Source organism: Crinia signifera, chromosome 11, assembly GCF_055691185.1.
Source record: "Crinia signifera chromosome 11, ASM5569118v1, whole genome shotgun sequence".
NCBI classification, from domain to species: domain Eukaryota; kingdom Metazoa; phylum Chordata; class Amphibia; order Anura; family Myobatrachidae; genus Crinia; species Crinia signifera.
Window position 1 is genome coordinate 3504927 of NC_139227.1, and position 23366 is coordinate 3528292.

General features: G+C 43.9%; 1 protein-coding gene across 1 annotated transcript in view; it reads right to left on the reverse strand.

Moving 5' to 3' along the window:
* The window catches only part of VRK3 (VRK serine/threonine kinase 3), a 57790-nt gene that overhangs the window by 30025 nt on the left and 4399 nt on the right, over positions 1-23366 (reverse strand). The window contains exons 2-8 of the mRNA XM_083164868.1: positions 16247-16389; positions 9353-9463; positions 8075-8224; positions 6197-6340; positions 4287-4336; positions 2562-2628; positions 578-659 (exon numbers count right to left, since the gene is read on the reverse strand). Coding sequence (XP_083020994.1) covers positions 578-659; positions 2562-2628; positions 4287-4336; positions 6197-6340; positions 8075-8224; positions 9353-9463; positions 16247-16388 — 746 coding nt within the window. The 5' untranslated portion in view covers position 16389. The remainder of the gene's footprint in view (positions 1-577; positions 660-2561; positions 2629-4286; positions 4337-6196; positions 6341-8074; positions 8225-9352; positions 9464-16246; positions 16390-23366) is intronic.

Genomic DNA, 23366 nt, shown 5'->3' on the forward strand with positions numbered 1-23366 from the left:
CATTTTTCACGGTCAGGGCAGCAAAATTGTGGAACTCTCTTCCTGGGGAGGTGGTTTTGGCAGACACAACAAATAGGCTTAAAATAAAGCTGTACAAACATCTATTGGTATATCAAAATATCCAGGGGTACAAACAACAATCATAATTGGTCTTTAAATAAATCAGAATACACAACGCATAATAAGGGATGTAGCACAGGGATCATACACACTAACCAAGGTTGAACGCGATGGACGCACGTCTTTAAGCGGCCTTAACTACTATGTAACAGCCCTTGGGAGACCACCACTGAGGACGTATCATGTGCGCTAATACCGCTTCCCCCATTTATTACACAGGCCTGCATGTTCAGGGGTTGTTGCCTTATACCCACAGCATGGACAGCGCTGTCCCTGGCTGTGGCGGGTATCAGCTCAGGACTGCATGTGAGATCTTACAGTACTCATCTCTGGGGATGGCCGGAGCGGGGAATCTTCACTCCACTGCTTTGACAAACAAGATGTTAATACATTGCGTGACATAACTACCTGCTTTGCCTCATTATTCACAAACAAAAGGGCTTGCGTTCCGCATTACCTGTAGTTCTCATGTACGCCAAAACCAATACATGTTGGAATTCCCAGCACAGGACATGCATGTGACTTTTTCCATTTATCAACTGGGGATAGAGGAAACCACAATATATTGTTAAACAGGCATCGCTGGAGAAAATTGCACAATTTATTTGCTTTGTAGCTTGATAGTATATCAATATAAATAATAATAAAAATGTGGAAAAACCAGGAGAGGCTACAACGGCAGCTGCTCTATCGGTAAGAAACAATCATTTATTTTTACAAAAAAAAAGAGATAATTTTTGTTAATCCAGGAAATGTAAAAAATAACTTTATTTAATTTAGAAATCCACCAACTAGATTCCCATGTTATTAATGAGGAGGCAATATTATATTTTTCCTTTCCTTGTTTGCTTGGGCAACTCTGACAATCTCTGTGTCCATCATACAAAGTAAACCGCAGAACACACGGCCAGATTCTCTAATAGCCCTTTCACACCAGAAATGCAGGGACAAACCCGGGAATTCAGTTCCCGGGACAAGCAGGGACATTCCCGGGTTGGTCCCTTTCACACTAGAAAAGTCCCTGCATTTTCTGGTGTGTGAAGGGGGTGGGAAGGAGGCCGGCAGGAGGTGGGGAGGAGGCGGGCAGTCAGTAGAATGGCATCGGGCAGTCGGCGGGATGGCGGTGGAGGCGGGCAGGAGGTGGTGAGAATACTCACCCCGCTTGCTTGTCCTCTCTGCAGGCTGGGGATCCACACAGGCGGCGGCGCAAATGACGGGACAGGCGGCGAATGAAGATGATGCAGCTCTCCGGCGCCCTTACTGCTGCCGGAGAGCTGCGTCATCATCATCCACCACCTGTCCCGTCATTAGCGCCGTCCGCCTGCGTCAATTCCCGGCCGGACAGGACACAGAGGACCGGCAACCCGGGTGAATATACCCTACCCCATTCACACCAGCCAGGTCCCCCAGGTCCCCGGGATGAACCCGGGAACAACCCTGCTATCTAGCAGGGTTGGATTGCCGGCAAATTAGCCCGGTAATTACCTCCACTAATTTTCCAGGGTTCTCAGCTACCAAATATCATTATGTTAGTCGTCTGTATATTTAATTTATTTATCTATCTATACACACACACACACACTATACCCAGAGGAAACCCACGCAAGTATGGGGAGAATATACAAACTCTGCACAGTTAGGGCCATGGTGGAAATAGAACCTATGTCCTCAGTGCTGTAGTTGCAGTAATGCTAACCATTACACCATCCCTACTGCACCACATATATATATATATATATATATATATATATATATATATATATATATATATATAAAATAGTGGATTTTACTGCTTTATAATGCACCATATTATTTAATAGTAAAGCACTGTAGAAAGCACAGTATTCCTGTTCCGTATAATGTAACCTACAGTATGTAAAATGTTTAATTCAAATGCACAGTCTAGAAGCCTGTTCCTAGTGGAGAGGTATATACTGTACATGTCCAACCAAGCTTGGTAGTTGGACAATTAAACACACTAAACAGAATTTGGGAAACAACCGCACTGCAGGACATAAAGTGGCCAGGACAGAGCTACAGAGGGTACACACGGTGCACTATTTTTGTATTCGATTTTGCTTATAGCAGCCAAATCAAATAGAAAATTGAATGGACATCGAATGGTTTTTCTACATTTGATGCAGATATGATTCCAACGTGCGCTCCCGTGTAGTGTAAATCAAATAGAAAAATCGTCTTGGCAGGGAAGACTATATAGTACAGATCTGTACTATATAGTCAAAATCTAATGTGAACCAACCCAGATCCAGACCCAGACCGAATAGGTGTAGAACAGAAAGTGAAATCCCACCGTGTACACGCACCAATACCGTACTAAATTACATATTTGTAGACATGGAACAGTCTTTTCTAAACATGATGATTAGTATATAGTAATGAAACAGTGCACAGTGTATGTAGAAGAAGCAAGTTGTACAGACCTGTGGTTTTTTTAGCTGCTCTTTGGAAGAAGTTTTGCTCATTATAAATCTTTCCATCTTTGCTATCCTGCAGAATAATGTAAGCAGTAAGCAAATAATACTAAATACAACCTGTAACAAAACGTACAAATAAAAAACCCACACAAAGCCCAATAACATATTCTATAATGTTACATTTGTACATAAACATATTCACGGTTGTATCCAAGTAATTACAATTTGTAAGATGTGAGTAAACTAGATGTGTCATCATACAGTACATCATTGCTGTATATGCACCAAAAAGCCCTCTCAGCATTCCAGGTCCCAGAATATGGATCTTAATGCAGTTGCAATCTTATGTGAATAGGATGTACTGTACCAGCAGACTGTGCTGATTAATTTATTAATGTGCAACACACACACACACACACATATATATATATGGATAGCAGTTGTAAGTTGGCGCCCTTGTTTAGACCTTTAGTTATTGGGTCTCTATGGGCCTTCGACAAGATCCAAAACAAATTAGAATAAAAGTAAAGTCCAAAATTTATAAACATTTATTTAAAAGTCTCTTATTCCACAAGACAGTGGTGGATATTCCTGACCATAAAAAGTTTAGTGGTGCATTTCAGATATTTCAGGTTAGCAAACTGATGTGACAGCGAAACGCGTCAGTGGCTGCTACACTCACTTGCCCCCAACTGCCACTTTACGCACTTGCACTTTACTTTGGGATCCAACCAGCTGCCCTTACCAGTGGACCGTGTACTACATCTTCAGCCCCACAAGTGGACCTTCCTCACGTTCCAGTAACAAGGGATGACACAGCTACCATGCTATCCTAAAAGGATGTAAAGGTCTCCCAGAGGAACCCACCAAAAGGACTGTACCGGTAATTATACCTCATCATCTAACATTCCTTGGATAAGGGAAGATTGCAATCCCCTGTTTTACCAACTGGTCCTTTGTTTCACTAACTGGCGGCATCAATAGGAGCGGATCCCTCTCTTTGTTCCCCCCCAAAACACATCGTTATAAGTGGCCCAGCGGGCAGTGAGCATTGTTTTTAATTCCTATTTTTTAACGAAATTGAATATGTATGTGTACCAATAAATTGGTTATAGTGCTACCTTTCTCTGTTTTTTCTCTGCTATTTTGGGACCCACTCAGTCCCATTGGTAGCTGCTTTACAGAACACCCCTTGTCAGCGCCCATATAGCTACTTAGTAGCTCCAGTCTTTCTTCCATGACAGAAAGGGGACCTCGCTGGCAGCAGGGGAGTCAGTGCTGGCAAGGACAGTGTAATTTCAAATGTGGCAATGGCTGTGGTCCGACTCCTGGTTGTCTGCCGGTCCATGAGCTCCGACTGGCTCATGACCTGTGCTATGTTTCACATGCTGCTGTCTTTGTACATGGCTGCTGCCTACCCGTGGGCTAGGTACAGCACTGGCAGCCCAGCACTGTCCTCATCCCTCCGCACAGCCACCCCGGTGCTGAAGCTGCTGTGGATGTGGAACCCCCAGGGGGAGAGTGGGCCGCTCTGTCCTATCAGTAAGTGTTGTAGAGGTTACTAAAAGCAAATTGTGCACTTAAAAATATGAATACACAATAAATAACATGAAGTTCATTAATTTCAGTGTGAACGTATTATTAAACACTTAGAATATACTTTCCTTACTAATATTTTACACTAATTAAATGACATTTTAAATACCATTTTAAAATGGGGAAATGACTTACCAGTTTTAAAATACACTGTTCTTTCTTACCAGATTTCGATGTTGTATGAGCTATAAAAACACAAGAAGGGACAATTTTACTCGCCATCACTTTAAAAAGCTTCAAAAAAACATTTTCTCAAGTGTAGTCCGAAATTCAGTACTATGAAAATTTCAAAAGCATTCCAAAGCAGTGTTCGTTTTGCCAAGGATTTTTTATTTTGTTTTAGTCTTAAGGGCCCCAAACACTTATGCGATTTGGGCTGATCAGGTAAAAAGTGGCCAAATCGCATGTGTTTAACATCCCATCCGATCCCATTACTTTATACAGCAGGTCATTTATGTTCTGCAAATATCAATTCAAGAATAATATAATATGTTCCTGTCATTAAAAAATCCTGGGAGGCAAAAGGAAAATGACTGTATACAGTTGTTTTGTCTAATGAATATTCGCCAGGACATCATGGACTAATATTTCATCACCATTTCTGTTATTAAGAATTCCCTGTTTTAGTCAAGAAAATAACCATCATCAACAAATCATTTAAGTCTAAATTTTCATTGACATAATCATTCCAAAGATCAGGAGCAATTCCGAATACTATGGATGTTCCTGTACTTACCTCTTTAGAATCCATATGGAATATGCCCATGTTTAGGAAGAGAGGAACAGTATAAAACATTTGAATGACATAAAGTGGAAATAATCCCCATAGCAACTAATTGGCTTGAAACTAAATTTATAGATTGTGTTAGATAAATGATAGCTAGAAGCCAATTGGCTGCTATGTTTTGAACCTAAGCCAATACAAGGAGGGAAATTTAATAAGCACAAATGGCTACGAATATGGTCGTAAACTTGTATTTTTTCGAATTTACTATGACATTCATATTCCAGGCTATGTGTATTCGTATTTTAAATTTACAAATGCGAACGCCATCGAAAGAATACGAACAGGAATCACTAGATAGTCGAGTGGGGATTCCTAATTTACTAACCGGCGGTATGCAACATGCGACTGGTAATTAAGCCGAAAAGACATCTGAAAAATACTCCTCATTTTCCAGGCGTGAAGCCTGCACAGACCACTCAGATCCATGCAGGCTTCAGTATGTAAAAATAGAAAAAAATAACTAAATGCGGTCCCCTGCCTGGCAAGTACCAGCCACGGGCTCGAAAAAGCCTGGTCCTGGTTCTAAAACTCACAGTTTAAACAGGGGATGGAGAACCTTCAGCCCTCCAGCTGTTGTTGAACTGCACATCCCTGCTACAATTTTTCTATTTGGCCATACTAAAACTGTTGCAGGGCATGCTGGGATGTGTAGTTCAACAACAGCTGGAGGGTCGAAGATTCTCCATCCCTGGTTTAAACCATGTAGGGGTTCCTTGTAATTTATAAAACTAGCACCAGGCTCAAGGGCCAGTCCAGGTAAAATAAAAATAAAAAAAAACGCTGTCCCAAAGCCACCAGGAGCTGTTCGTGAAACTTGGCTCCCGATTGGCCGCTAGGCAGCCAATCACGCACCTCGGGGGAGGAGCCGAGAATGTAAATAATACATTCTCCGCTACTCAGTCCAGTGGCTTTGGGACAGCGGTTTTTAATTTTACTTCTCCTGGTGATGTACATATGGAACGAAGCGGACCGCTCTTAGCCGGAGGCCTTGGTGAGTATAATTTCCTTCCACAGGTCTGCCACATGGATTATACTGGACAAGGGGACCGACCTACGGTGGACCCGATAGGTTAGTATAGTATGTGTGATTGAAACACTACAATGTCTTAGTAAATTCCCCCCAAGGTGTTCTGCATTCTAGTCCTGCAAGCAAATAGTTGTGTGTTTTGTTACATATGATAAACTTGATCTGGTTTATCACATTACAGTGAATGTTGTCTGTAGCATGTAGCAGTTGGGAACAAAAATTAGTAGGTACCTTCGTAAAAATGCATAGTTTTGTTATCTGCCAGGACCTTGGTCAGCACCCACTTCACGTTGCTGTTATCAGTCAAAACTTCATTTTCAGGAAGAGGCTCCAGCTTCAGGGGTTTCCCTTTTTTCTTCATGGGGCTAGTTAAACCTTTAAAAAAATCAAGTAAAAAAAAACAAGACTGTATATAAACTTAGATCTATTGAATGGCTCAACTGATGATCGCTTATATGGGGTCCTTGTTAGTGGGCGCTATTTCCATTTTACCTATAGTCACTTTGAAACTGTCAAAATAAAATATAACCCAGTTATTATAAGTTAGTTATTAAGCCTGGCAACACCTGTTATTTTCCTCGCTCTCTCCCCCCCTCATCTTTCTATTGCTTCAGTATTCTTTAATATCATACAAAGGGGTCTGCGTACTTTGCCTTGGAGATAGGTAAAGTGGGCAGAGATAAAGGAATACCCAATCAGCTGCTAATGGCAGGTTTGACATTCAGGGAGTAGCTGGTTGGTACTTTATCTCTCACAGTGTTCACGTTAGGCTGTTTCCGCAGGGTGATGTGGGTGATTTTTTAAAGGGCAAAATGCACCCTGCACCTCTAGTAGCTCCCTGCTAAAACAGCCGGCCTGTCTGTCCCTGTGTAGGAGCCAGGCATGCCCCCGGAAATGATGGTGCTGGCAGTGCCCATCCACATTGGTAACATTGTCAGGGCCACACCTGCAGCTATCATTTGCGATTGCTCCAGTGAATGTCTCTTTCCATTCCTGGCATAACCTAGAAAATCACAATCACATTACATACATTAATCAGGCCCTTAGTACACGGACCCCAAAAATACCAAACTATCACTTTTAGATTTTTTTAAACATGACAGAAGCTTTACTGCATCTCCCTCTCTGTCTCTCGTCCTCATTAGCTCCTATTCTCTAATCTCTCTAGCTCTTCCTCCATCTTTCGATGAGGGCATGTTTCTGTGTACATACCCCCTGAACAGCAGAGGGGGATTTGGGCGCTAATTGACCACACAAAAAAAGGTGAAATATATAATTGCATGATGTATATATTACTTTTATATCTGTAATAAGCTGCAGTTCTCAACAAATACACTAGTGTCAGTGCAAAAAATTGTATACACCCACTCGTCAGATCACTAAATCACTGACTGTGAGAATATACAAGGAAAAATGCTGTATTCCAAAAAGGAATAGGAGACTGCGCTGTTTCAATAAAATAACCTCTCCCGTGCCATGGATGAGTTCAGATGATCAGAAACAATGGAGACTGTTTGTTTGTATTTAAAAGCAAATATATCTAAATAGGCGGCCGCCTAGAGCAATATATGTACTAGTACATTGTATCAATATGTGTACACAAAACACATTAGAAAAAATACATAAAAATATATATAAAAAATATATAGAAAAATATTGTAAACACTTTGAATAATGGATAGTGAAAATGAACCACGTGACTTCCAGCAGATATTTGTATACTCCGTATTGGATGTTTTATCATTTCAAGACAAGGGAGAGGTTATTTTATTGAAACAGCACAGTCTCCTATTCCTTTTTGGAGTACAGCATGTTTCTGTGTACACTGTGCATTAGGCTGGCATTTCCTATGAAACACTAATGTAAGTGTCAGATGACCTCAGTACGGGTGTAGGTGGAGGGTGGATGTGTGCTTAAGAGTAATGGAATGTGTGTATGTGTACATGTATGGATGAATTGGATGTCAGCAAAAGTGTGAGTTATGATTGCAAAATCTTATTTGGTGAAGGGTCCCTTTTTTTGCTTTTAGTAACGGTGAGGTGCAGGTATTCCATTTTACATTAAACGACATCATTTTCATTCTGTATACATTCGGAATACATGACTTACTCTTTGATTCGAGTTTTGTTGGTGAAACCTCCAGTTGTTTTATTTCCTCATTATCTGGGCTACAGCTGGCCTTCCTTTTTATAGCACTCCTTGTCAAAGAGCTACTTGCTTGTTTCCTTAAAGTTTTTTGGGGGGACTTTTCATTTCCACCTTTAAAAGCAACCAATGATAATAATACAATAATTATAGATGACAAAACAATTCCTTTATTACTAAAATAAAAAAAAGTCAATTTACTCTCAGAAAATGCAAACATTGATTACTGCATTTACCTGCCTGAGCATAATTCCGGGAAGCAGCCTCGTTTTCAGAGAAGGTGGGTCTGAGGCTTTGCGAAATCACACAGCTTTTACTGAACGTGTGTATTTCCGGCTGAAGCAGGTATTTTTTTTTTTATCAGGCAGTCCAATAGGATAGCACGAGAAAAGACATTAGCGAACCATCGGGGGAAAAGGCAAAAAATGCCAGATGTTTAAACGGCCATTGTTTTAGCAGGGATAATAGGATACCCTTAGCTTAGACCACAAAGCTGATAACAGGGGCTGGATTCCAGATAGGAATAGGAGAGAAAAATTAGGGAACCGGGGGAGTTGTGGGGGACCCTGCTTACTGTCATCTGCATAAAGCGTTCTTATCACAGGGCTCCCCATGGAAATTTTTCACAATAACCCTTAGCATTTTTTAACTTAAAATATGCGAATTAAAAGGACTTGGAGATGCTTCTCCCAAAAACTGCTCCAAAGGCCAATGGGAATAGTCAGTGAAAATATAACACTACTGTTTTCAAATTATTTTAGTAAATAAAATGATTGCTAAATAGGGCTCTACATGTTTGTATATAGATAAAAGACTCACACAAATGATCTGATTGCTAGAAGAGGACAGTGATATTTCCCACATTAACAAAATGAAAGATTAAGTCAGGGGTTCACAAACTTTTTGCATGACGGCACCCCGAAGCACCAGAAATTTTTTCGAGGCACCCCTAGGCTAAAGGTTTATCATATAAGAAAGTCAGAAACAAATATTAGGTTAAACAAATTGTGTTTTATATCTCATCCTTAGGATCAGTTATGTGGTAGTGGACAGGACTTCCGTTTGTCCACAATTTGACTATTATATTGGACATAAATGACTTGAATTGGTCCTGGACCACCAACCCAGGGCACCCCTGCAAGCCTCCCAAGGCACACCAAGGTGCCACGGCACACATTTTGGGAACTACTGAATTAAGTGATTCCAAACTAATTATAGCCAGACACACTGTAATAAACTTACCAGTTTTAGGAGAGCAACTGGGTTTTTCTGGACTCTTATTTGCAGGAATACAGCTCTGTTCATTCTGTACAGAAACACTTACTTGGTAAGGATGAATTGGAGATCTGTGACCTGTAAGTAAATAAGAAAAATATGAGTAAATACCCGCAGAGTGCGCTCCCGTATGCGGCTCCTTATGGTCGTTGTTTGCAGAAGTATACTCGTGCGAACAGCTATTTCCCCCTGTGGCTCCCCCGAGATTTCACATGCTCTGGCTGACGCCGGGCGGCAAAAAAGGGATTTTTGTAAGAACTTACCGTTCGAATCCCTTTCTCTGATATGGTCCTGGTGACACAGCTCAACACTGGGATGTAGGAGGGTCCGAAGGAGCCAGGCACCTATCCTAAAGCTTTAGAGGGTAGGCTCCTCCCCTACTGCATCCCTGGACTCTTCAGTTCAATCTTTCAAAGCCACTGGAATACATTAACTCAGTACAAACGCCTGCACATATTATATGCACATTTTATAACAGAAACTGTTAACTTTAACCATTTTAACATGAACATCATGAAACTTCTGGCATACTTACTGAGCGTAAGGGAGGGATCGCTGTGTCACCAGGACCATATCAGAGAAAGGGATTCGAACGGTAAGTTCTTACAAAAATCCCTTTTTCTCTTTCAATGGTCCTGGTGACACAGCTCAACACTGGGACGTTCCAGAGCCGGTCCTTTGGGAGGGTACGCTCAGGTCTGCAGCTCTCAGCACTGCTCGCCCGAATGATGCGTCCTCCGACGCGAACTCATGGAATCTATAGAATTTGGCAAATGTGTGAACAGATGACCAAGTGGCAGCTCTGCAAACCTGCTCAGCTGTGGCCCCATGTCGAACCGCCCAAGAGGTGGCAACTGACCTGGTGGTATGCGCATTAATTCTGGCCGGCACAGGCCTACCCACTTTGGTGTATGCAAAAGCTATCACAGATCGCAACCACCTAGCAATAGTCTGCTTAGAAGCAGGCCAACCAATTTTGTGTACGTCATACAGTACCAATAATGTGTCAGTCTTTCTGACACTCTTCACTCTGTCCACATATATGCGTAAAGCACGCACAACATCCAAAGTTTTCAACTTGTCCCTTTTCTTAGAACCCTCTGGGGGTTGAAACACAGGTAGAACTATCGGTACTTATGTAATATCTGGGCTCCCATTTTTCTTATGACACCGCGTACCCTCGCGGGGCTCGCTGCGCTCGCCAGGCTTCGGGCACGGTGGCTCGCTGCGCTCGCCACACTATATAAAATCAACTCCATGCGTAATTGGATAGTAGGGGTATGAAAAAATGGGGTGTATTTAACATGGGAGCCCAGATAATACATAAGTACCGAACTATCTCCTGATTTAAATGGAAGGCAGAGACTACCTTCGGTAAAAACTGAGGTACTGTTCTCAGAACAGCCCTGTCATCATGAAAAATTAAGAAGGGAGATTTGCATGACAAGGCTCCCAACTCTGACACTCTTTTAGCTGATGCTACTGCTAACAAAAACACTAGTTTCCACGTGAGAAACTTAAAGTCAGCCGACCTTAAAGGTTCAAAAGGTGCCTTCTGAAGGCAATCCAAAACCAGTGACAGATCCCAAGGCGCTACTGGTTGCTTGTAAGGGGGTTTTAGTCTGGATACCCCTTGTAAAAAAGTTTGAATCTCCAGCAAAATGGCTACTCTTTTTTGGAAATAGATGGATAAGGCCGAAATCTGCACCTTCAATGATTGAAGGCTTAGGCCCGATGAAAACCCATCTTGTAAGAATTCCAACATTCTTGCTAACTTGAAGTGAGATGTGTGAACCTTTCTCCTCTCACACCATCTAATGTAAGTCTTCCAGACTCTATAATAATTCGCAGAGGAAACAGCTTTCCTGGCTTTTATCATAGTCTGCACTACTGCGTCAGAAAGCCCTTTCCTTTTCAAAATGGCGGCTTCAATAGCCATGCCGTCAAAATCAATCGATCGGAATCCAGGTGACTGAATGGGCCTTGTCTTAGTAGATCTGGTCTCGGAGGTAGACGCCACGAGTCCACAGACAACCTCTGAAGCCTCGAGTACCAGGACCTCCTTGGCCAATCTGGGGCCACAAGAATCACCGGAACCTTCTGGTCCTGTATCCTTTTCAAAAGTCTCGCTAACATTGGAACCGGAGGGAATGCATAAAGAAGATCTCCCTGCCACTGAGTAGTCATGGCATCCACTGCCTCTGCTAGCGGATCTCTCGTTCTGGCATAAAACCTGGGCACCTGATGGTTGAACCTGGATGCCATCAGGTCCACATCCGGAGTTCCCCACATCACAGTGATCTGGTGAAACACCTGAGGGTGTAAGCTCCATTCTCCTTCCTTGAGCTCCTCCCTGCTCAGGAAGTCTGCTTCTATATTCTCCACTCCTGGAATGAATATAGCCGATACCGCAGGAACATTCTGTTCCGCCCATAGGAAGATTCTGGACACCTCCCACATGGCCAATCTGCTGCGTGTACCTCCCTGGTGATTCAGATACGCCACAGCTGTGGCATTGTCGGTCTGAATCCTCAAAGGGAGGTTCCGTAACCTGTCTCCCGCCAGGGAAATCACTTTCCAGACAGCCCTCAGCTCCAAGATGTTGATTGGTAATGCTGATTCCTCTGCCGTCCACAGGCCCTGCAGCCAGAGATCCAGGACTACTGCCCCCCAGCCCCTGAGACTGGCGTCGGTAGTTACTACCAACCAGTCCCAGGTCTGTAATGACCGACCCCACTGAAGGGAATCTACTTCTGTCCACCATTTCAAGGAGTCTCGAGTGTCCGAAGACAGCACTATCCTCTCCACCTTCATGGTCAGAGTATTTCCTGACCAAGCTGACAAAATGTTCCATTGGAACACCCGAGAGTGGAACCTGGCAAATTGAAGTGTCTCGAATGACGCCACCATTTTCCCCAGGAGCTTGAGGCACTTCCATACTGACAAGCTCGGAGCTCTGAGAATCTCCTGCACTAGAGTGACCAGATCCCTGGCCTTTACCTCTGGGAGAAAAACCCGATGGAGATGGGTATCCAGTATGACTCCCAAGAATTGAAGCCTCTGTGATGGTACCAACTGAGATTTTTGTAAATTTAAAATCCAGCCGTGAGCCTGCAAAAAACTTATGGCCTCTGCCAAGTGACTATGAAGCATGGCTGCTGACCCTGCTTTGAACAGGAGATCGTCCAAATAGGGTATTACTGTGATTCCTCTGAGCCTCAGCACCGCCGCCATCACTGACATTATCTTTGTGAATACCCTTGGCGCGGTCGCTAGCCCAAAGGGTAACGCCCGGAATTGTAAATGCAGGTTTCCTATAGCAAACCTCAACAGGGTCTGATGTTCCGGGTGGATGGGAACGTGCAGATATGCGTCCTGGACATCCATGGACGCCAAAAATTCTCCCTGGTCCAGACTCAGGAGTACTGACCTTAAAGACTCCATTTTGAAATGGTCTACCCATAGATGGACATTTAAGGATTTCAAGTTTAGTATTGGTCTGAAAGACCCGTCTGGTTTGGGCACCAGGAACAGCGTGGAGTAAAAGCCTTTCTTCCACTCTGCCCTGGGAACCGGAATAACCACCCCTTTTTCCAAAAGGGAATGAGCCGCTCTCATAAGAGCTGTGCGACGGAGCGCCTGTTTCGGCACGGGTGTGGGTATGAACCTCTTCGGAGGCAACCCTCTGAAAGGGATTTTGTAACCCTGGGTAATAATCTCTAAGACCCAGGAATCCTGGTCTAGAGAAGCCCATGCGTCCCTGAAATGTGTGAGACGCCCCCCCACCTTTATCACTGTCGGGCCTATCCCCTGACAGTCATGCGGAGGGTTTGTCCTCTCCTTTGGAGGCAGGCTTCTTATGGAAGGAGCCAAACTTGGACTTTTGAGTTTTGCCCCTAGAGGCCTGAAACTTTCCCCTGAAGGACTGTCCTCGAAAGGACGCACCACCTCTAGGGGAGGGCCGAAAGGACGGCCTAAAAGCAGAAAATCTGGACGTCTGCTTTGCTGAGGAGGCCGGCAGAAATGTACTTTTGCCGCCCGTGGCCTGTTTTATAATCTCCTCTAATTCAGTACCAAAGAGTACCTTTCCTTTGAAGGCTAATGTTTCCAGAGCCTTCTTGGACTCATTGTCTGCTTCCCAGGCTTTAAGCCAAAGCACTCTCCTGGCATTAATGGAGACTGTGGACACTCTGGTCGCCATTTTAATAGCTTCCTCCTTTGCTTCCACTGCATATTCTGCAGCAGCCTTAATCTTTTCTGCAAGCAGCAACGCACCAGGATCAGCCTGCAGCATGGTGCATAAATCACCAGCCCACTCTATCATGGCCTTAGAGACCCAGGCTGAAGCAATAAGGGGCCATAAGGTAAACCCCACCCCTTCAAAGATAGCCTTGAGGTTACCCTCCAGCTTTTTATCCACAGAATCTTTGAAAGCTGCACCGCCCTGTACTGGTAACACAGTAGCCTTGGACAAACGTGCCACTGAAGCATCCACAACTGGCACCTTTTCCCAGAGCTCCGCATGATACTCTGGCATGGGGTACAGACTAAGGAATCGCTTAGGCATCTGTAGCCTCTTATCAGGAGTTTTCCAAGCCCCTTCTAACAATTCCTGTAACCCCTCATCTGAAGGAAAAGTAACAGCCTCCTTCCGCTGTCGCTTAAAAACACCTTTCACAGGAGTCTTATCCTCCACAGACAGCTTTAAAGCCTGCTTCACAGCTACAATGAGATCCTCTATCTCAGCAGCAGAGGTCTCTTCCAAATCATCACCCTGATCCCAGGGGATGTCAGTATATTCTCCCTCCTCCTCATCTACCACAGTAGGCATAGCATAAGACCTTCTAGGGGTCCCTGCAACATCATCCATTCTGTCCAGCATTTCACTGAACCTGTTAATCCCTTTAGCAGTATCCTGCATCACCTGAATCAGCGCAGGATCTGCCTGGGTAAGAGGTAAGGAGCCAGACGACTGCTGAGATGATGGCATAGGTCTCTGTGATTCTACCAGCCCATCACTCTGCCTGTCCAGAAGCTGCACCAAAGCGTTTACTGACCTGCCTAGGGCCCTGGCCCACGCAGGTTCCATCTGCTCTGCCCTATGGGGTTCACTGCCCATGGGTCTCACATCAGCGCAAGTAATACATAAGCCCCCCTTGGCCATCTGCTCAGGGACAAACTTTTGTGTGCAAACATTGCACGCGCTCAGTGCACTAAGGGCTCCCTCCCCCAAAACCACAGCCTGATGCTCAGACATGATGCAAGTGATAAATGTATATCTATCAGTATACACAGTGCAAACAATGTACAAGCGTTTATACAGAGGCAATGCACCCAGTCACTTAGCTGTCTGTAGGTTTCAACTGCGGGGAAGCGATGCCCAGGAAATCCAAGTCACTCTGCCAGGATCAGTAAGCCAGCTCAGCTCCGCTGCAAGCGTTCTGAAAGGCGCCAAAGTCAGAGTGAAGGAAGAGACCACAAGTCCCTGCTGCTGCGGGGTCCGTGACCTCTTGGCGCCAACCACCCCCAGCCAGCCGCTCCTTAGGTAGGATTTCCTAGTTCCAGTGTCTCCCCCTCGACTGGGGATCACTTGGAACATGCCTGTCACAACGCTGCTGTCCTCTCATATAGGAGCTCAGCGTGTAAGCTCCGCATAAAATGGCCGCCGCCATCACGGAGCGCCTGTCCCCCATGATCCCCACCTAAATGTGGAGCCGGTTTCAGGATACTCCGGAGCCCAGGCAGCCTCTTAGAAGAGGCTGTAAGCGCTGCACAGGGAGACCAGACAGTGTCTCCCCTGTGCACAGTGAGCTGACAGGACGCGCTTCTGTCAGCTCCTGCTGCGCTAGCAGTGTGAGGATTCACTATGAGAATCCTCACACTGTGCCTACCTAGCTAGGGTAAAAGTTAATAAAACAATAAAAATTCCCTAACTACTCTAATTCTTCGGCTGCTCCTGCAGCCCTTTAGAATAGCACCCACTCCAGTGGGCACCTAACACGAACTGAAGAGTCCAGGGATGCAGTAGGGGAGGAGCCTGCCCTCTAAAGCTTTAGGATAGGTGCCTGGCTCCTTCGGACCCTCCTACATCCCAGTGTTGAGCTGTGTCACCAGGACCATTGAAAGAGAAACTCTGCACTGCCAAGAAGCCGTACCGTACACAGAAGTTTACAATGGTCAGGATGGACACAGCCCGGCAACCATCCTTTCCAGTGGCGACATCCGGCTGCAACCGGACGGCCGGGCCGTGACCACCTCGTGTGAATGGACACAATCCTGTCCATTATTAACTACTGTGTGCGGCACGGCTTTTGTCCGTGCAGGGTTTTGCCGCCCGGCGTCAGCCGGAACGTGTGAAACAGCCCAGAGTCTCCTTTGCATCAGCGACCATCTCTGGTCGCTGTTGAAAACAGGACACTGAGCAATATATTGCACTGTGTGTACACAGCTTAAAAACAAGCACCAATCAGCGATTGTCTGGCCCAGTTCAGTGTAGTGTTATCAATGTGGTTTGTTATCTGGGCCAAACAAAACGTAAACCTGCCCAACACTAACATGTGGACCATGTGGGTGCATAAGAATATTTTGGAAAGGTAAACAAGACAGGCCAATTGTTGATGCGCATCAGTATTGTATTAATGACCATCCTACAGTATATATACAAGGCGCATGTTTCTTCCCTCAGAAGATCATACATAGACCAGAACATTTATTGTATCAATGTTTATCACCAATTACAGACCTTTCCCTGAATTTATTATTTTTAAAGCTCCAATACATAATACGTAAATGAATATGTCTTGATAAGCGGTGTAATATACTGGCACACGGGGTGGGGTAGAATAGAACATTACTTTTTACCTGTATGAAGGGCAGAGAACTTGTCAGGAAGTGTTTGAGACTCCGCAGTGTCATCTCTAGGGAATTTGAATCCACAATTTGGGCAAAATTTAAATTCATCTTCCGCTTTCTGCCCACACTCAGGACAAAAATTTATTCTCATTCTGAAAATTAATAAAATGTAGGTATAAAATCCAATACAGTATAACAAATAAGAATGACACCGCTGACTATGCAAATAATATAAATAATAATCATTTTATTTAAACAGTGCTCTTTCTCCATTTGGACTCAACCCACTTTACAGATAAGATGCACATGATACAGTACAGAAACAATTAAGTACAGAAAACATGAAGATACTAAAGCAGCGGTGGGGAACCTCTGGCCCGCGGGGCTGTTCTTTGTGGCCCGCCCACCCGCCAGACGGCTGTACAGCGAGTCAAGTACAGGTGAAATCTCGCGAGAGCTACCGACCTCTCGCGAGATTTCCCCTGTATGAGACTCCCTGCACAGCCGCCAGACCACACAGACCGGCGACTCGTAACCTGCGGCAGCCGCCGGAGCTTGGGACGACTGCCGCAGGATGATTTGAACGTTGTTTTTTTTTAAATGGCCCTCGAGGCATTATGCCTCAATGCAAACGGCCCTCGGACCTCAAAAGGTTCCCTGCCCCTGTACTAAAGGAACAATTAAGTAAATGCTTGAGTAAACAGATAAACCTTGAGCCTGTTTTTAACCCCTTCCTGACAGAGCCAGTTTTTGCGTTCCTGACAGAGCCCTTTTTTTCAAATCTGACATGTCTCACTTAAGTGGGGATAACTTTTTTTTGCTTTTACTTATCCCAGTGATTTTGAGATTGTTTTTTCGTGACACATTGTACTTCAAATTAGTGGTAAATTTGGGTCGATACAGTCTGTGTTTTTTTGTGAAAAATACCAAAATATCGTGAAAAAATGGAAAATTTAGCGATTTGCAAAATGTTAAATTTTCTGCTTGTGAGACAAATAATCTTACCACTCAAAATAGTGAATAACTAACATAGACCATATGTCTACTTTATGTTGACATCATTATTTCAACTTCCTTTTAATTTTTTGGGACACTAGGAGGCTTACAATATGAATAGCAAATTCTCAAATTTTCAAGAAAATTTCAAACACTGATTTTTTTAGGGACCAGTTCAGTTCTGATGTAACTTTGAGGGACTTGTATGTGAGACACCCCCATAAATGATGCCATTTCAAAAACTGCACCCCTCACAGTATTCAAAACAGCATTTTGGAAGTTTGTTAACCCTTTAGGTGTTTCACAGGAATTAAAACAAAGTGTAGGTGAAATTTCAAAATTTCTTTTTTTTTTGCAGATTTGCAATTTTAATACATTTTTATAAGGAACACAGTACATTTTACTAGAGAAATGTGACTAAAAATTGATTCCCCCAATTCTTTTGTTTTCATAAATATCCTATATGTGGCCCTAGTGTGCACGGTGACCAAACCACAGGCTTCATAATAGAAGGAGCACCTACTTGATTTTGGAGCCTCCTTTTTATGAGATTATTTTTTAGGCACCATGTAGGTTTCAAGGCACCATAAGATGCTAAAAGTTAGGAACCCCCCCACAAGTGACCCCATTTTGCAAACTACACCCCTCAGGGAATTCATCTAGGGGTATAGTGTACATTTCAAACCCCCAGGGGTTTCACCAATTGTGGTACAACTGGGCAGTGAAAATGAAAAATTATTTTTTTTACACAAAAATGCAGTTCTGGCTCCAAATTTGTCATTTTCAGAAGGTATGAAGGAGACAAAGCACCCCAAAATCTGTGCCCCAATTTCTCCCGAGTACGGCAATGCCTCACATGTGACCAAAAAATACCAGTTGGGTGCATGGCAGGACTCAGAAGGGAAGGAGTGATTTTTGGATTTTGCAGCTCAGATTCTGGTGGAATTTTGGTGGGTGCTATGTCGCATTAGCAAGACCCCCCAAGCACCAATACAGTGGAACCCCCCCACAAGTCACCCCATTTTGCAAACTACACCCCTCAGGGAATTCATCTAGGGGTATAGTGTACATTTCAAACCCCCAGGGGTTTCACCAATTTTGATACAAGTGGGCAGTGAAAATGAAAAATTACATTTTTTTACACAAAAATGCAGTTCTGGCTCAAAATTTTTCATTTTCAGAAGGTATGAAGGAGAAAAAGCACCCCAAAATCTGTGCCCCAATTTCTCCCGAGTACGGCAATGCCTCACATGTGACCAAAAAATACCAGTTGGGTGCATGGCAGGACTCAGAAGGGAAGGAGTGATTTTTGGATTTTGCAGCACAGATTCTGGTGGAATGAATGGTGGGTGCTATGTTGCACCAATACAGTGGAACCCCCCCACAAGTCACCCCATTTTGCAAAGTACACCCCTCAGGGAATTCATCTAGGGGTATAGTGTACATTTCAAACCCCCAGGGGTTTCACCAATTTTGATACAAGTGGGCAGTGAAAATGAAAAATTACATTTTTTTACACAAAAATGCAGTTCTGGCTCAAAATTTTTCATTTTCAGAAGGTATGAAGGAGAAAAAGCACCCCAAAATATGTGCCCCAATTTCTCCCGAGTACGGAAATGCCTCACATGTGACCAAAAAATACCAGTTGGGTGCATGGCAGGACTCAGAACGGAAGGAGTGATTTTTGGATTTTGCGGCTCAGATTCTGGTGGAATTTTGGTGGGTGCTATGTCGCATTAGCAAGACCCCCCAAGCACCAATACAGTGGAACCCCCCCACAAGTCACCCCATTTTGAAAACTACACCCCTCAGGGAATTCATCTAGGGGTATAGTGTACATTTCAAACCCCCAGGGGTTTCACCAATTTTGATACAAGTGGGCAGTGAAATTGAAAAATTACATTTTTTACACAAAAATGCAGTTCTGGCTCGAAATTTTTCATTTTCAGAAGGTATGAAGGAGAAAAAGCACCCCAAAATCTGTGCCCCAATTTCTCCCGAGTACGGCAATGCCTCACATGTGACCAAAAAATACCAGTTGGGTGCATGGCAGGACTCAGAACGGAAGGAGTGATTTTTGGATTTTGCAGCTCAGATTCTGGTGGAATTTTGGTGGGTGCTATGTCGCATTAGCAAGACCCCCCAAGCACCAATACAGTGGAACCCCCCCACAAGTCACCCCATTTTGAAAACTACACCCCTCAGGGAATTCATCTAGGGGTATAGTGTACATTTCAAACCCCCAGGGGTTTCACCAATTTTGATACAAGTGGGCAGTGAAAATGAAAAATTACATTTTTTTACACAAAAATGCAGTTCTGGCTCAAAATTTTTCATTTTCAGAAGGTATGAAGGAGAAAAAGCACCCCAAAATCTGTGCCCCAATTTCTCCCGAGTACGGCAATGCCTCACATGTGACCAAAAAATACCAGTTGGGTGCATGGCAGGACTCAGAAGGGAAGGAGTGATTTTTGGATTTTGCAGCACAGATTCTGGTGGAATGAATGGTGGGTGCTATGTTGCACCAATACAGTGGAACCCCCCCACAAGTCACCCCATTTTGCAAAGTACACCCCTCAGGGAATTCATCTAGGGGTATAGTGTACATTTCAAACCCCCAGGGGTTTCACCAATTTTGATACAAGTGGGCAGTGAAAATGAAAAATTACATTTTTTTACACAAAAATGCAGTTCTGGCTCAAAATTTTTCATTTTCAGAAGGTATGAAGGAGAAAAAGCACCCCAAAATATGTGCCCCAATTTCTCCCGAGTACGGAAATGCCTCACATGTGACCAAAAAATACCAGTTGGGTGCATGGCAGGACTCAGAAGGGAAGGAGTGATTTTTGGATTTTGCGGCTCAGATTCTGGTGGAATGAATGGTGGGTGCTATATGGCATTAGCAAGACCCCCGAAGCACGGTGAAATTATGAACCTAATATTCCATAGATGTGTGGTATATTTTAAAACACTCCTTTATACATAGGCCGGGTTTGTCGGGGCAAGTGTCACACTGGAAAATAGTTTGCTTTCTTATTCCCTTTTTATAGCAAACTTTGCACCTTTTTTGTGTCCTGCCCTTTTTTCCAGTGGAGGGGATTTCATCAGGAAAATGCTGCCCTGGTACAATACGGGGGCCAGTACTAGAAGTACTGGGGCCCTCTGCCTGCTGGTTCCCAAATATTAGGCCCTTTATGACTTCCTCTTGAAAGTGCATAAATGTCCCCCTCTGGCCGGTAGAACGGAATAGCACGTAAGCGTTATACAGTGCCATCTGGATGATATACACGGCCACCTTCTTGTACCAGATTTTTGTTTTCCGCAGGGCACTGTACGGCTTCAGTACCTGATCTGAAAGATCCACTCCGCCCATGTACCTATTGTAATCCAGGATACAATTAGGTTTTGAGGTGTGGGTACTGGTACCTCGTACAGGGACGGAGGTGGTACTGTCTCCGTGAATTGTTGTCAGTATAAGGACATCCCTCTTGTCCTTATATTTGACCAACAACATATTTTCGGTGCATATTCCCCTGCTTTCACCCCTTCTCATTACTTGGGCAATGTGCGTTTTTGGGAGGCCTCTTTGGTTCTTGCGCACAGTACCGCAAGCTGCTGTACCTCTTGAACCAAGGGCCTTAAACAGGGGGATGCTGGTGTAAAAGTTATCCACATAGAGGTGATAACCTTTATCCAGGAAGGGGTGCACTAAATCCCAGACAATTTTCCCACTAACACCTACGAGGGAGGGGGGGCATTCTGGCGGTTCAATTCTTGAATCCTTCCCTTCATAAACCCTAAACCTGTGGGTGTACCCTGAGGTGCTTTCACACAGTTTGTACATTTTTATGCCATACCTTGCCCTCTTACTGGGAAGGTACTGGCGGAATTTAACCCTTCCTTTAAAATGTATAAGGGACTCGTCGATACAAATAAATTTTTCAGGGATGTACACCTCTTCAAATTTGGCACTGAAATGATCAATGACCGGCCTGACTTTGAATAGCCGGTCAAAGGTGGGATCATCTCTGGGTGGGCACTGTGCATTATCGGTGTAATGTATAAATTTAAGGATCGTCTCAAATCGAGCCCGGGGCATGGCCATACGGTAAAATGGAGTACTGTACAGAACATCTGTACTCCAATATTGCCTAATTTCTGGCTTTTTTACTATGCCCATATGAAACACCAGACCCCAAAACGTCATCATCTCTACTGCATCTACAGGGGTCCACCTAGCAAATGATGACGTGGGGTTTTGAGCAATAAACTGCTGGGCATATAAATTAGTTTGGTCCACCATTAAATTTATAAAATCATCAGAGAAAAATAATTTGAAAAAGTCAATTTCTCTGAGACCTGTGGAATCAAATTGGATTCCTGGCATGGCCAAAAACTCAGGAACCTGGGGCTCAAAATTGTCTGGTGGTGGGGTCCATACGAGATCAATTATTGGGGGGGGGGGTCTCAGCTGCTCTACGGGGGCGTCTTTGAGGGGGTCCCTCATCACCAGAGGAGGAAGAGGAGCTTAAGGCGAGTCCTTCAAATTCCCCGCTTGCATCACTGGCTGTGTCAGAGTCAGAAGCAAGCAGGGCATATGCCTCCTCCGCTGAATACATTCTCCTGGATGACTGGGAGGACATTTGGGAGGACATTTGGGAGGACATTTGGGATGCCATTTTTATTTTTGTGTTACTGGTAGTGAAATGTTTCAACACGTGTATAGTGTAGGGGGGGGGTACAAACTTTATTTCAATCCGGGGGGTATGTAGTGTGTAGTGTGTATGTGGTGCAGAAAAAAAAAAATACTTTATACCAATAAAAAAAAAAAAAATGAAGGGGTTAAAAATAAAAAATTTAAGGGGTTAAAAAAAAAAAAATGGTCCTGCGCCAAAAATTGAGCACAGATGTTGGTCAGTAACGTCTGTCACTGAACAGCGCTCAAAGGCAACAGGAATTTGATCAAAAAAAAAAAAATATAGATCAACCCTGTGCCGAAAAAGATGATCAGTGATGTACGTCACTGATCAGCGCACAGCGGCCACAGGACACCCACAAAATCACAGTGTGTGTAAAAAAAAAATTAAAAAAAGACCCCACAGCACACACACAAAAAAAAAAGGTGATCAGTGATGCGACACTGATTACCAGTGAGGTGCAGCAGGTGCACAACCTTTGGTGCAACTGACAGGTATATATAAAAAAAAAAAAACCTCTGTACCCCCAAAAAAGTTGCTGATCACCTCAGATATAGTGATCAGCACAAAAGGCGGGGGCAGCAGACAAAAAATTTAGCACTCTCTATCACTCTCTGTCACTATCTCTCTCTATCTCTCTATCTCTCACTATCTATCACTCTATGACACTGCAGCAGCAGCAGTGACAGGTATATCTATATATAAAAAAAAACCTGCGCCCCCAAAAAGTTGCTGATCAGTTAATTTATACTGATCAGCACAAAAGGAGGGGGCAGCAGTCAGTTATATCAAAAATATATAGCACAATCTGTCACTATCTCTCTCTATCTCTCTCTCTCTATCTCTCTCTATCTCTCTATAACTATCACACTGCAGCAGCACAAAATATAGCACTCTGTCACTAGGCCTCTCTATCTATCTATCTCTCTCTCTCTATCTCTCTCTATCTATAACTATATCACACTGCAGCAGCACAAAATATAGCACTCTCTGACACTATCTCTCTCTCTATCTCTCTCTATCTCTCTATAACTATCACACTGCAGCAGCACAAAATATAGCACTCTGTCACTAGGCCTCTCTATCTATCTCTCTCTCTCTATCTCTCTCTCTCTATCTATAACTATATCACACTGCAGCAGCACAAAATATAGCACTCTCTGACACTATCTCTCTCTCTATCTCTCTCTATCTCTCTCTATCTCTCTATCTATCTCTCTCTCTATCTCTCTCTCTCTATCTAGCTAGTACACTGCAGCAGCACAATTTCACAGGAAGGCACAAGTAGTAACAGGATCCAGGAAGCAGTGATGAAGCAGCGATCAGGTAAGTATGGAGCAAGCTATGGAGCAAGGTTCTGGTCAGTATGGCGGCAGGGAGGTACGGTGACCGCACTGCACGCTATTCCAGACCGGAATGGCGTCTGCAGTGCAGTC